At 36.9% G+C, this 14,865-nt stretch overlaps 1 protein-coding gene across 2 annotated transcripts; it reads right to left on the reverse strand.

Annotated features, from left to right (window-relative positions):
• Window positions 1-120: 120 nt before the first annotated feature.
• Window positions 121-14,816, reverse strand: LOC131797316 (two pore channel protein 1). Of its 2 annotated transcripts, none has more exons than XM_066162784.1 (28): window positions 14,660-14,816; window positions 13,568-13,771; window positions 12,537-12,650; window positions 11,863-11,993; window positions 11,170-11,258; window positions 10,320-10,354; window positions 10,075-10,133; window positions 9,867-9,966; window positions 9,045-9,118; window positions 8,735-8,777; window positions 8,284-8,347; window positions 7,994-8,054; window positions 7,779-7,830; window positions 7,576-7,645; window positions 6,590-6,634; window positions 6,221-6,277; window positions 5,787-5,855; window positions 5,485-5,557; window positions 4,831-4,923; window positions 4,687-4,758; window positions 4,412-4,501; window positions 3,566-3,645; window positions 2,921-2,967; window positions 2,675-2,743; window positions 2,089-2,176; window positions 1,650-1,744; window positions 996-1,067; window positions 121-743 (listed from the first exon to the last, which is right to left on the reverse strand). In XM_066162784.1, exons 1-28 carry the CDS (start codon window positions 14,690-14,692, stop codon window positions 528-530), a joined length of 2,295 nt encoding a protein of 764 aa, XP_066018881.1. In that variant the 5' UTR covers window positions 14,693-14,816; the 3' UTR covers window positions 121-527. The 2 variants fall into 2 exon arrangements, with proteins under 2 accessions (XP_066018881.1, XP_066018880.1); XM_066162783.1 differs by having other exon boundaries at window positions 14,520-14,735.
• Window positions 14,817-14,865: the final 49 nt, after the last annotated feature.

Below are 14,865 nucleotides of genomic sequence, written 5' to 3' on the forward strand. Positions count from 1 at the left end.
TCTCTTAATTTTCTGTCATTGCTTCAAGGACACCTAGTTAGGATAGCCTTCCTCTAAATTGTTCAAATACTGCATGGACCCTCTCAATTACAAACCAATGAGCAGTCGAGATTGTCAACATGATTTTAAATGTCTTCCTGTTTACTTAAGATCTGATGGGTACCTGCAAGCCCTAAGACTGTTTGTAGATTATTATCTGAGATTAGCTTTTGAGCCTCTTGAACAGATGTGGTATTCTTTAGAGCCTGTAGAGAATTTCTGAGGTCAACCATCAAAACATCAAAAAATATTTCAAACCACGGAAGCCGAAAAGGGACATTCAAAAAATATATTTTGCAAAATTTAAAAAATGTTTAGAATCAATATCTTTTTTAGACAAATCGCTTTTAAAAAGTTCGAGTTCGAGTTTAGGACATTTCGATTAGTGTATATTGTATGGTTATGGCCTATTTTACTGAGTATATGTACATAATAGAGTAATCTGTTGAACTCTTGTTGAAGGTTAACAGTTTTTCCCGCTCCCATTTTCAAAAGGTGGCGTCATAATTTACTTCTTCCTCATCAAACACTGTGTTTACTTCTCCCATTGTTATCTCATCAGTCACAAGACCATTGGATGACGTATTCGAGGAGACTGGTGATGAAGGAGAGTTGGTAGAAGACATGGGCATTTTATCCTCTGTTATATAAGCGTGCACTGAAGTTTCTCCCATGTTGAGGGCCCTTTCCTTTTTTATCCATTCCTACAAGGAAAAGCGAAACAGGTTAATTATAAACGAGATTTTGTTAAGAAACAAACAAACAAATAAAAACAAAAACGGGGCTTAATGATGGCGTGACCTCGTCGCTTCAACATTACTTGTCTGACTAATTTACTACAGTGTAATTTAACAATCAACAACTGACTAATTTACTACAGAATGATTCATCAGTTAACAACTGACTAATTTACCACAAAATAATTTACAAACTAATGACCAATGAAAAGTTTATACCTTGACTTCATCGTCGTACATTTTTACGCTCAAATCCATTTTTGTCTTGGGGCGTTTTCCTACGTAATGAACCTGCAGTGAAATGAAACGAGTGTACGTGAGTCACATAACAGTCTCAAACTGTATTGAAACAGTTAAACCTCGGTACAAAAGACCGCTATGCATCTGGGACCTTAGTGTATCGACTAAAATACTACAGCCCAACAAGTGTAAAATTTATGAACAAGAACCCTTAAATAACGATACCTGTTTATACGTTCAAAATAACTTATGGGTCTCTCAACGGTTCAATGTGCCTGACGAGCATAGGAAGCTGTCTTGCGGGACCCTTGAATGGTATCTCGTAATTCATTTCGATAACCAGTGATAATAGATTGTAAGTTTTCAGGTTATTGCTCAGTTGTTGAACGGAATATTACGCAAATGGAAAGCATAAATATACGGTCATTTTGATACTACCGAAGTGGGAAATCATGTACTATGCTTGCCGCGTGAGTTAGCGGCAGATCTCTGATTGGTCCCTTGACGGGTCAGGAATTTGAGTTGAAGTCACAGAGGTGGTGTTTCATGACTCAAGAAACATTCCCCTAAAAACAGAAAACTTGGGAGTTGAATGAAAATGTCTGACAGACTACGAAATAATGATATTCTTACGGGCTGATCGGGCTGTAGATCTTCCACATAGCTTTCGCCCAAGGCCAGGAGTTCTTCGTAGGTCACAATGATTTCCATCCTGATTTTCATATCCTCTGTGGAGACGTAAACCATTTTGTCAATTTTGAACACACTTTCCTCTAAGCGCAGCTATTCTCCATCTTGACAAGCAAAAAACTTAATGCCACTTCGTATAATGTGTACGCTTTGCGAACCCTTTTCCTTCTTCTATGGTATTTTGAAAGGTAACACACGCCACGTAGGCTTATTTTGCTGTACAACGTCTGTGACGCCACTAACGATCGAAGATACATGATCTTTGAAATACGAAATTCATTAACAAGAGACAACGGAGAACGTTTTCAACATTTCAATGTTGTTATTTATGGCAGAGTGGTCCAGAACAGTCTCGATTACAGTAATATCTGACGCTCTTCACCTTTCTCGTCGGCAGGATGTTCTTTTCTGTATTCAATCCGGAAGAGAAAGGCTTCTAGGATAAACGCCACAACTATTGTCATAACAACCTGGTCAAAATAAGATAGGAAAAGAGGATACTTGATTACCGAGAACTAGTAAAAATATGCCAAAATAGTTCTTTTCTAAAAGCACATAGAAGAAAATAAAAGAAGCTAGCAACGCCTGAAATGTTTCAGAAACGTTTTGGACCTTTCTTTACTCATCTACCAAGGTCATCCCTTCATTCTATAGTTTTTCTATCTCCACGGCGCTTTTTGCATTCCTTCTAGGAAGCGTGTCGCATATGGACCTGGTAGGTAGCCTAAGAAACTCGCTGAAGAGAAGCTCTCCTAAACTTCCATAGGCTCAAATGTGACTAGGATGGGATCTATAATTGGCCACAAAACAGTCTATAATGGGGTAAAGGTTCTGAGAGGACAGCGACACACACCCAGCAAACATTGACTTAAGTACCCCTTCCCCCGAGGCTATTTCAAAAGCCTAAGTATGCAGATCTTTGTCTAAAAACTTGTGTAACTATGATAATCGGTGATTTTAAGACCTACCATTGTGACAATGTAAAATGACATAAAGAATACTCTGGCCCAGTCTGATGTCAGGTAAACTAACCCTTCCTATCAATAAATAGGAAAAGAAAGCTGATTGTGAAAAGGAAAAAACTAATCCAGAAGTTGCACAAAACAAGCAAATAACTCCACCACACCAGTTGAATACAACTTAAATGATGCACAGGGATCGCGTGCACTCACTAAGCGAGTGGAACACTAAAACAAGCAATCCCGTTTTCTTACCATTATTATAAACCAGTTGTTTACCACTGTCAACTCGAACAAAGTCACTACAGAGAAACGTAATAAAAACGGTTATGTACGATGTGATGAAACTCTCCAATGGACAGGCGGTCATTTAAATGAATTTGAGAAAATTGCAAGCATGGGGCGGAAAGGAGAGTTGGGTTGGTGGGTGAGTTGGAAAAAGGTTTTGAATTCTTAATCACCCGCGCATCCGTAAAAGGCCCATTCATCAAAATATAGCTCATGATGGGTAATTTCTGTGAGTTATGATAAGTGTACGCCAATTAGCAGATGTTTACAGACGTTTTACATTTGAAGGGTGAAAAGAGGTCTTTGGTAGTACCGGGGTGATAGCGACAGAGGGTACGCTCGATTACCTGCCGTTTTTCGGGAAATGAATCTGCGCTCACTCCACCCCGATCCCCCTCTCGGGGAGGATCGAATGAAGAACGGACTTGAGAAAACGGCGGAAAATGAGCGTACGCGTGGGGTCTCCCTCAGTGTGGTTTAACTGCCTATAACACAGAAACTAGTCATCTTTAGACTGGATATCTTTTGTTCGTTAATAAAAAAAGCGCTTCGCTTGTGGTTCTTCCCTATTTGCAATAATAATTTAACCAGAAACAGTTTCAAGGCGCTTACCGTATGAATGTAGCAAATCATTGAAGTTGTTTAAATAATAATAGCCACCCTCCTTGTATTCTCCTTCCCACGAAGTGTTTCTGTGCAAAATAATAATAAAAAAAGACAATTAGAGATGAGATACATTCAGGAATAGCAACATTTAACTCATAACGTCCAACGTCCAACCCATGTATCAGTAGGTCCTAAAACGCTAGAGGATTTTGGTGCATTTCTCAAGAGAGGCGAGCAACAAGGGCGACTGCTTCCGCTGCACAACCGGAAAATTACTGCTCGACTTAAATGTGTCCAAGAAACGCCTGTTCCGCATGATAGTGTGCAAAATAAAATAAAATGGTAGGAAAGACGAGGCTGTTGAGTCGGTGACCGACACATACTGGAGAGAAACAAATGTTCAGCGCTTCAACTGGGATTCGACCAAACGATCTTCCAGACAACTAGTTCGTAAGACTTTTAACCTCCGAGCTAAGGGTGATTTGTGGCTGGACTGAGACCATCCAAAAGATAATGAAGGGAAAGAGAAGGACAGACTGGTTATTGGGTGGGGTGCGTCGATTCCACTTGAGCTATTTCTGGTTTCAAACATATGCGGAATACTACTTCCCCTAATGTTCGCACACCAAATTAGCCTTAACTTGATCGACTCGCATTATATCACTTTCACGCGGAACATTAGATCGAGCTTGGTCTTCATGCGGTCGTTTCGGTGCACAATCATTAGTTTGAGAGACTACTTATAAAGAATTTTAGAGGAATTCACTCCTCCCTCTCTGACCCATCAGTTCCGCTCGATCCATGTGAAAAAATATTCGATGAAAGACTGTTATTAGAAAGGAGAATACTTACACACAACAATCCTTTAGTTCAAGTCCAGAGAAGCATTCTATTCCAATGATTCCAAACGAGTAGTACATCAACAGAATGACGACGGCAACCCTGGGAGAAAAATCGTTTCTTGTGAGTAACGTTAGTGCTTGGGTGACGTTAGCAAATCGCATTAGCAAAGTAGAAGACGTTGCGTGAAAAATATCATTCTCACGCTCAGCCATGAATAAACTTTAAGCAACAGTGCCACGCCTACCTGGCAGTGAACAATTCCACTAAAACAGAGATTGTATTACCTGGCCATTCGAGGTAACAAGACACCTATTGTCTCAAACAAGTCACGGTATCTTTCTTTCAATTTAAAAAGTCTGCAAGGAATATTAATTGCTTTAGTAACATGAAGAACTCAATAAGATTTTTTAAAAGAACTGAATACTTACAGCAAAAGTCTCAAGGGTCTCAAACAGACGATAAAACTGAAGGATGCTGACACTGCACCAATAAAACCAGCCACAGTTACAAAGAAGTCGAATCTGTAAGATAGCGTAACCATAGAAGCGTTTAGTTCACAATAAGACAGTTAATGGATCAATGTCAGTAATCGAGTAACTGCACACCCACCCCTCCCCTAACCCGACAACAGTCAACTGATAACAACTGAGCTAAGGTTAATGTTGGGTTAGGGGAGGGGTAGGTGCACATGTACAGTTGCTCAGATACCGACTATTAATCCCAGATTATTAAAAAGCTACTTTGAAAACGGGGGAAACTCTTCTAAAACATTTCTACTTTCTTTTGCTAACAGCTGGCGCTGTAAATAACAGTTGCCATATTTCAAAGTTTTTTCCCACAAAACAAACAAACAAACAAACAACTGCAATGTATCTATCCTTTTAATGCCTGTTTACTTACTACACATAGTAGTGCACCGTGCAAAAAGCAACCAGTGTTGATATTCACGGTTGTTCAGAGTTTCAGCAACTGCGCCGCGCTGAGCAAAAGTTGGTTGCAAGTCAGAATCTACAAAGTCAGAAACGATAGCCTAAACTGTAACACAAGAAAGCACAACTTAAACTCCGTTCTTGAATACTCACATATTCCAGCCAGACAGGAAATATTTCCTGAAACCAAGACCAAGGAGTTTGAGCGAGGCTTCTACTGCATAAACTGGAAATATTAAAGTTACATTGTGAATATCTGAAGGAAATCCTCATAACTACATGGATATTTAAGTTCAAGGAAATCTCCATGAGTCGTAAAAAACAGCCCAAATATTTTAAGTCCAATACGAAACCAACCAAAAAACTTCAATAAAGATTAATCGAGCTATGCATCGTATCAGAAATAAAAAATTTTTAGGAATAAAAAAACATGTGACACTGATGAATCAACTCACTACAAATGAAGACTATATGGTACCAATGGAGCTCTCTTATCTTCTTTTGCCTTTCATTTTGAGGAGTGTCTGCAAATAAAGAGTAAATAAAATCTTTCGCATGGAACGCTCAACACATTTTTCGGTCAGAACAAATATCATCTATGCACGGATGCGCAGAATTTCTTTATTTGGGTAAGTGCCCCGCGTTTTCTAATTGGCTCTTAATACTCACGCCACTATTTTAGCCATCAGAGGCCAACCCAACACGCGCCGCGGCTTGTTCATGGGCATTTTTCCCGCTTTTGGTAATAGTCACATGGCCGATCAAGAAAAATCTAGTTTTGATAAGTCGCCGCCTCATTGCGTTGTGTAATGAGACACTTCAGTTCTAAACAGATTCTTTGACGACATAATTCGATAAGCTTAAAATCAAAGAAAAGAAAATAACTTACTGGAAAACACAATGATATCCACAACAACTGAAATCCCATTTGCAATAATAATTCCATCTGTAAAAGAAGAAAATTTTAAAGACGATTATTCAAAGCAGAAATTGATCTAATTGTATTATGAAGACTAACAAAGCATGACCTGAAAGCGGAGTTCAAGGCCAATAAATGTTTGTTCGTAGGTTGAATGAAGCTTTGAAGTAGTGCTATTACGACACGGCCTCTAAAAACAAATGAGCTAATTTCTTTGTTTCAACTCTTGAAATTTCTTGAAATTACAAGACAATATTTCAAAGTGTGAGTGGATTTGCTAATTTCGAGTGAAATGCAATTCTACAATTTAGCAGCAAAGATTCAAAACTGAAGACTTACAGATGACGAACTCAAAAGCTTTCTGTGATATGAGCCAGCGAATACCTGTGAAAAGAAATGAAACTTTTGTATCTAGACGAATTTACACATCTAAGTTCCGATAAGAGTATAATCATTAGTTGGCATTTGGCACGAAATTAAGGTTTAGAAACTATACCAATCAAGCGGAAGAAGCTTTTTAACCATGCTGAATATTGGACTGGCCAAAACAAATCGTTCACTTTCCAAGCATTCTCGAAACTTTTCTAAGAATATTAATTTGAACTATTTTCTATGTTTTCAGTGAATTACGAATGATCCTGTAGGTTTAAAATGTTCAAGGATATTTCTTAACAAGCCCACAAAGTGTTACAAACAAAACGTCCCTTAAAAATCCGGGGAGATATACAGAAAAAGACTTTCAACTTTAAAAAAGTTCAAGAATAATTTTTTTGAAAAGATTGTCAAATAGGCCACTAGAAGTGGATGAGATTTAAGAGAATTCCATGTCAGAAAAGTTTTAATGAATAACTTTCTGCCAACTGCTCACAATTCTCCATTTTTCAAAAGAGAGATGTAATTGTGAAGCTATCCAAGGCCAAAGGAACCAGAGGTAAAAATAAGTGTTTACACAGTCGTTATCCTCCCTGTCTTGGTTGGACAATTAATTCCCACTTATATAGCAATTTTGAATGGAGTGTCGAAAGTAAATCGGAATTGCTTTGGTTTTGCTTTCTTTCGTTTGGTGATTGGTCCAGAATACTACCATTACTTCCTCAACCAATCAGATTCAAAACTAAAACCAATCGCGACATGGTCACCCGCGTTTTCCCGCGCTTTGGGCAGTTTGCTTGTATTCACTTTGAGTTCTCATTGGCTCTTAAAGTATTTTCCTGTCTTCTCATTAGCGGTTGTCGCTAATCTGGTTTTGGTTTTACGACACTCAATTCGAATACCGCCCTAAAAAAGACGATTCAAGTACACTGAACATGGATATTACATCTTGCCTTTGAGTATGCGGTACAAACAGGTACATGACCTGAAACAGCTAAACCACTGATTGTAATGTTCTGTTACCTTTAAGAAAACAACAACAGTAACCATGTGAGATAAATCATAACACGATTTTCACAGCAGTTTTAGCAGGTTTTAAAAATTGTGTTTTTCAAAATGTTCTTCAATTTCTTTGGATAAAATAATAGATACATACCCGCTTCCACCTCATCTCACTGTTTTCAAAAACATTGTAAAATTCATCCAGGCTAAAATAAAAGTTGATAACTGCAAGTTAGTATAAATATGGAGTCACAGTCAAGCCACAATGGTACCAGATGTAGAAAGCAATTAAATTTTAAACTACAATTACCGATAAGCCAAATCTTTAGAAAAACCTACAAATAATGCATTTTTGAAAAAGAACATTACCTTAATTTTCCAGTGTTACTTTTATTTAGTGACTTGAAAACAAGATATTTCTCGACATCAGCTATTGGAAAAGTAACAATCTTTAGATTAATGACCTTAATAATATTCTTTAAAACATTTAAACCACAACAATAGTGCGTGAGTAAGATATGGGACTAATCCAGGCTCTTATTGACTGACTGTTGATAATAATATTCAAAATATTATCATTTACTGTGAACCTATAAAAAGTAATAAACACTTTGAGCACATTTTTTACATATAAGCCAGAAATAAATCAAAGCACTTACTCTTTTTGGGTTTATAAAATGACATCAAGCCTTTAAAAGTTTCCCATGGGATCCAATGTGGAGGCTATTGAAAAAAGTGTAGATTATCTTATCTTGTAAGTAAATTAATTTTGTTGTAACAGGAAGTTTGTTAGTGACACATAAATGACCCTGCCTTCAATCAAGACCTTAGTTGTCATAATTAGTTTAACACAATAGTTATTTCAAAGTGGACTATTTCAGTGAATTAATACATTGGGTATTGACTAACTCAGACAAACTGACAAACCAATAGATTGACAACCTAATTCCTGACTGACTGACTGACTGACTGACTGATGGCATACTGGTTCTTGTCTCCTGGCTGTCTGCTCCACTGGCAAACAGAAAACGACATATTTAACTGACAGACTGACTGACCAGTAAATTATTAATAAAAAACTGATACATTACTAACATATCAACAACTTACATGTTCACTACAGAGAAGTTTGTAAGCTTGTCTTACAGCATGCCTTAAAGAAAATAGAACAACCAGTCAAGACTTTAACAAACACTGCAGTAAGTCTGAGAAACTTTTTGTACTCTGAAGTAAGTCAGATTCTTACGATCTTTCCTTCCTCCCTTACCTGGACCCTCGAGAAGGAGAATAGAGGGAAAAGAAAGAAATATTGTGACTGGAATTGAAGTCACATTATGGGGTAGTTAAAATTCCCATATAATAACTAAAACCATCAGGTTGCAGACACTAGCCAAATTTCAACTGCCACAGAAATTCTTACCTTTTATGCAGAAAGAGTTTTCTAAACTTATCCTTTTCAATGTTTGTAAAGGTATCATAAACCACAGCCAACAGCTGCAATGTCAAAGCAGGAAAACATTATATTTTTACCATGGGCTATATGCAATTAATTTTGGTTAGGGCCAAAATTTGGAAAAAAAATTACAAAACTTTTTGTCATGATAAAGTACTGAGTGACTTATGGTCTGGCGACTAACATGAAAAGATATCTCCTGATTAATAATTTTCTCTAATTGTTTATGTTCTTATCTCCTGTCTGTTTGACAATGTAGAGATATTGTTGGTAGAAATTAATTTCATCAGGTACTTCTCAGTGTGAAAGGTCAACCCATAACTTTCCACCCTAACATTAATTTGCAAGTTCTCTATACATTTTCTAAGGTACTTACAGGGAGAATTCACATAATTATCAAGAGCTTCTTGACCTCACAATCATTTCCTTTATTCTAACGCCCTTAATTTGATTCAGGGATGATATATGGGATTGATATATCATTTATGGAGAAATTAGATCCTAGTCTTGGGGGTTAAAAGGTTAAAAGAAACAGGTCAAGAAAACTGGGTGGTAATTGCCATACACAGTAAATGACCATGTAGTCTGATTGTCCAGGTGAGAGTAGTCCTAAGAGGACTCAGAGTGTTGTTGGTTATAGTGACTGACATTCAACAACCTGAGCAGAAGTCATCATCAGAGTCAAGTGACTTGCCAGATTGGTTGAAACCAGTGGAAATATTAATATAAGCAATACTGTGGTGCATATCTGTGTTACAATTCATGCATTGTAGTTGTTTGAAACCTTACCAGATTCATGAGAAAGTAAAGAACAATTGCAATGTAAACAACAAAGTAGATAACCGACCATCGTGATCTGTTATATGCTGGCATCATTACATCAGGATAACTGTAGAACAGAATTCACAAATTTAGTGTAATTAATAAGAGTGCGAATATTTCAATGACCTAAAATCATTCTTGTTTAACTTATAAATAACAATTAAATTTCACCTACTTTGCTGTTGTAAGTAACACAAATAAGCTGATGAAGCTTCTCCAGAAGCTGCTGAAAAACTAATTTTGCAAAAAGAGACTGAATTAAATAGAAGTCCTTGGAAAGACTAGAAGCCAATAAGCAGTGAACTTTTCTTTAATTGAATAATCTAGCATGCGAGTGAGGTGTGATGGTGAAAAAGAAAATTGGTCCATCAGATGTGTCAACATGTTTAATAAATAGGTTTAGTAACTAATTAAAATTACCTCATCCTTTTCATTGTCAGAAAACAGGTAAAACCCTGCAAGCAAGAAGGAAACTGTAACAAAGGCTATTTTCAGTTATTTGCATGACTTTCAATACTCTTTTGTTTTGTGTGACAGACTTTCAAATTGTCTGCATTATGTTTCATTCAGCCATGAGACACGTGTGAGTTACAAGTATAGTCAGTGAAGATAAATTGAAGGATTGTCAGAATATTAGTCAAGTAATAGAACGGGGAAAGAGGTATGTCATCTTGTTTATTTTTGTATTTATATACCACAATGTGTACAATCAAAGGTAGTTCTGTTTTGCTCAGGATATTTGTGTTGTTTTGATTTATCTGTATACATGCCCTGCATGTTCAAGTTTAGGACATTTCCATCAGTGTATACTGTATAGTAATGGCCTATTTCAATTAATTGTTTTCCAGATTTTACAAGCTTTCAAGTTTAATATATGAATTGAGATTCAATAGACACTTGGAGGTTCCATCAATATAAAACAATGCTCTGACGCATGTTGTTAGATTCAATTGATGTCAGCATCTGCCCCATTGCAGGAACTGTGAGTGAAACATTGTTTCATAACACAAAGCTAAAAGAATTGATGGATCACACCTGAGCCAAATGTCTCTTCAACTCTAGAACGATCAGTGAACCAGAAAAACAATTCTTTAATCTACATTACAAGATAACTATTCTCCAGAAATCATTTAATTTAGGAATTGATGGAGTTATAACACTAATTGAATTTCAATTGGTAACCAGTACCTTTTCATATATCATTTTTTTTAATGAACAACATAAAAGCTAACAACTGATTTCTCTATGACAATTTTCCCTCATTTCTTACCTAACATAGCAAAGATTACCATGATAAAAAACAGCAGAAAGAGCATGTCCAGGATTGGAGGAAGTGAAAGTAAAATCTGTCTTAGAACCCTAAAATTTAAAAACAAAAAAAATGCATGAATCTCATTTTTACATCTGGAAGTGATTACATTCATTTCATAAGGTAAAAGTTCAAAACAGCCAAAGATATTGTGCTGCCAACATCTTCAATTGATAGAACCACTCCCAGCACTCTGCTGAGGTGTGGTCAGTGGTTGGGGGGCATCATAAACTACTCGTGGCCATCATTGTCATCTTCTGCTTCATCATTTTACTGCTTTACTGTCATCTGACCTTTATTTTAGAATTGTCCAAAAGTTCCTTAGACACAAGGCTGATGTCTCTTGTTTAATTTATCAGGATATGTTACGGCTCTGTTTCCCCTGATTGGGAGGTGTACTCACAATAGGATGATCCCCAAGATAATCTGATCTAAGCCCTTGAACAGTGAACCCTAAACCTGATCCCTTCCCTTACATCTGTCTTTGAGATTGGTGTTAATTCACCATAGATCATGAATTTGGTAGGAAAATTCTACTAGGAGAGATTTTTGGATCCTGTCAGTACTCGAGGTTGGAGCAATAAACAACAAATTTATTTACACAAATCACAGTGAAAATTTTACCTTCAATTTTAACTACAGAATGAGACTAACCTTCTCACCCCAAAACAGTAATGTGTATCAATGAGAAACAGTGGGCGCAGAGATCTTGTTACTCGAAAATGATTCTCCCTTCTCACCAGCACCACAATGGCTTCTATAAATACCACGCACCAGATAAAAACCTGATGGTAGGTGAAACATTTGAACTGAATTAATACATTTATTGAATTGGCATTTTAGCAAGTGTAAAAGCATAAGCCAGACCCATATTGATCTGTAATATTTAGGAGGTTCTAGATGGTAAGAATCCCTGTCATTTTTATACAGTGTTCTCATTGAGTCTCAAATCTTCTCTTTCTCTTGCTAAACATCCACACCCAGTTTGTCCAGATAGAGAAATTTGAATCAAGTGTTTAAAAAATCCAAGATTACATTCACTCACTTGGTGATTGGTCCAGAAAACTTCTACTACCTTCTCAACCAACTAGATTTAAAACCTCAACCAATTGCAGTGTGATAGCTTGTGCACATTTTTCCATCCTCTGAGCATTCTGGTTGTTTTCATTTCAAGCCCTGATCAGCTTCTATTAATTTCTTTTTCATTAATCTGATTGTCTCTGTAATTAATTTGGCTTCATTTTTTTTATACTTTCACTTGAAAAGTCCTATATCAACCCTTTGTGATGGAAAATTATTGCATGTACCAAAGTAGCACTGTAATGTACCTTGAGAAGGGTTCTCTTATGGGTGAAGAAAAGTTTTACTCCCTGCCACTTCAGTTTTACAGCAAGTCCAGCAAAGACAATCATCAGTGAGAGAACCTCCAAGGCTGCATGAACCTGGTAAACAGTATTGAATGTTCATTATTGTAATTTATAACATCAAATGATTAATCTTACATATATCATTTACTCTTGGGAAGTAATAAACTCTCTTAATTGTTCAGTAAAACTGCTACTTCAATCATAAATTGATACTGAACAATTTACTTCTTGACCAGATATAGAATCAATCTCTCTATACTTAAGGACATCATGTTACAACACAACTTAGAGCTTAATTATTTTGCATTTACTGGAAAATAAAACTGCATTATAATCACAAGTGTAATCGGCATCAGTAAAGGAGAGTGGGTGGGGGAGGTAGAAGGGCCTTAGTTTAAGTCCCTCAAACAGGAGATACTTTCCCAGTATAAAATTGCCTTGGTAAAATCTCCATCTCCTCATCTCCTCATAATAATTTTCTACATCAGGATCACACTTCTGCTCTGATGAAGGGCTAGCACTGGAAATTTCATCTTTAGAAACTCTTTATGGTGGTCAATCAACATTATTATACATTAGACTTGGTTTGGATTAAGTTAACCCTATAAAAACACATTCAGTATACAATAGCATGTGAAGTTGACATAATAACCCAATATCTGCAGCAGATATTGGGTTATCATGTCAAATTCAAAGTCTCTCTAGTTTCCAAGCCACTCATCCATGTGGTGTTCTCAAACTTTTGAAAACTCAGAGAAAAGTGTCTTCTTTTGTAGATTGTTGAAAAAAATGAAAATAAAACAATTATTGAATATGGTTTTTGCATGATATCATGAAAGATCAAACCTCATGTCTATGTTATCTGCCTTAGCCTTTGGCTTCAGCAGGTAACTCCTATTCCACCCACCCCCCTCTCTGACCCTGTCTCACCTCCACTCCTTTTTTCAAAACACTCCCTTAACACCTCTGCCTAGAGCTGAGTGTACACTTACCTCCACTGGAAGACTCAAATTATTAGCCTTTAGTGCTGGAGGTTTTTCAGTGAGTCCCAAGGCAAGAAGAAACAATGCAGCCGTCAGCTCCAAAACGTAGAAATACCGTGAATGTGCTAGAAGGTACCATCGCAATTTTTGAGGGGTGGGATGGGTAGCAAAGCGGTCATTGTTCTTTCCCTCCTTGAGTAATATTGCTGCATTCTACCAATTGAAAGAATTTATTGCTAAATAATCATAGAAGAGGGCAGCAAAGGGTTGACAAGTGACTCACAACTACCAGTAAGCGCACAATTACTATGTGACATTTGAATTTTACAGAAAGGAAAGGAAAGGTGAGATTTGAATTTTCCCTTCTAAATCTGTGACCTGTGAAATATTGGTTGAAATACACATCACCCTTGAATTTTTCTAAGATTTTGGCATGGAACCAAAATTGGGAACCATCTTTGCTACCCTCATAGTAATGTCACAATTATTTTATAATTTTTGAAAAACAGTTAATTGCTCTTATGCTCAAGAAATAACCTAAAAAAAGGCCATTTTCGTATACCACTTCAATTATACGCTTTTGCAGAAATTAAGATGGTCATGTTATGTCAAAACCATCGGAACAATTGACCGTAACCGCCACTTAACATACAACTGACATAAGTTGTTTTGCATACGAGCCTGCATCAACAAGTTCTAATTTAATTGTAAAAACTTTCAGTACACTGTTTCTGCAGTGGGCACAATCTCAACCAGCATCCTTTTATTACAATTCCTCCGGTCTTGTTTAAGCTTTTTATATACGCTGATCATGTGTCAAAACTGAATGTTTCTCTCATAGCAGTCTCTGGTAGCAACTTTTTAGTTTGCCGGACACTTGAACAATCTTTGTAAACATGATAATAACTTTGAACTGACTGTACTAACTTTTTTTGTTCTATATTGCTGTAGCAAAACCTACCGACTCTTTCGTAAGTTTCCTTGCGCAGAGATCCGCCATATCGATTAATATTCGTAGAAGGAAGTGCAAAACAGTTTTGAGTCACATTACTAATTTAGCTGGCGTAGTTGCTACGGTTCACAGCTACTTGCTATGCATACCTGATAACAATAGATCAATATCCCTTGATCCATTTCTTGGTGGAACAAACCGGGCCTTTATTCTGAATGACAGAGTGGTTCCTCGGGCACAAACCGGAAATGAAGTGCATGCGTTGGCAGTAGCAACATGGATATTTATCGTAGAGTCTCCCCTTATACCTTCAAGAAAGTTGAGAATTCAAATAAATGATTTTTTTTCTCAGATC

Source organism: Pocillopora verrucosa, chromosome 2 (genome assembly GCF_036669915.1).
Source record: "Pocillopora verrucosa isolate sample1 chromosome 2, ASM3666991v2, whole genome shotgun sequence".
In the NCBI taxonomy this organism is placed as follows: domain Eukaryota; kingdom Metazoa; phylum Cnidaria; class Anthozoa; order Scleractinia; family Pocilloporidae; genus Pocillopora; species Pocillopora verrucosa.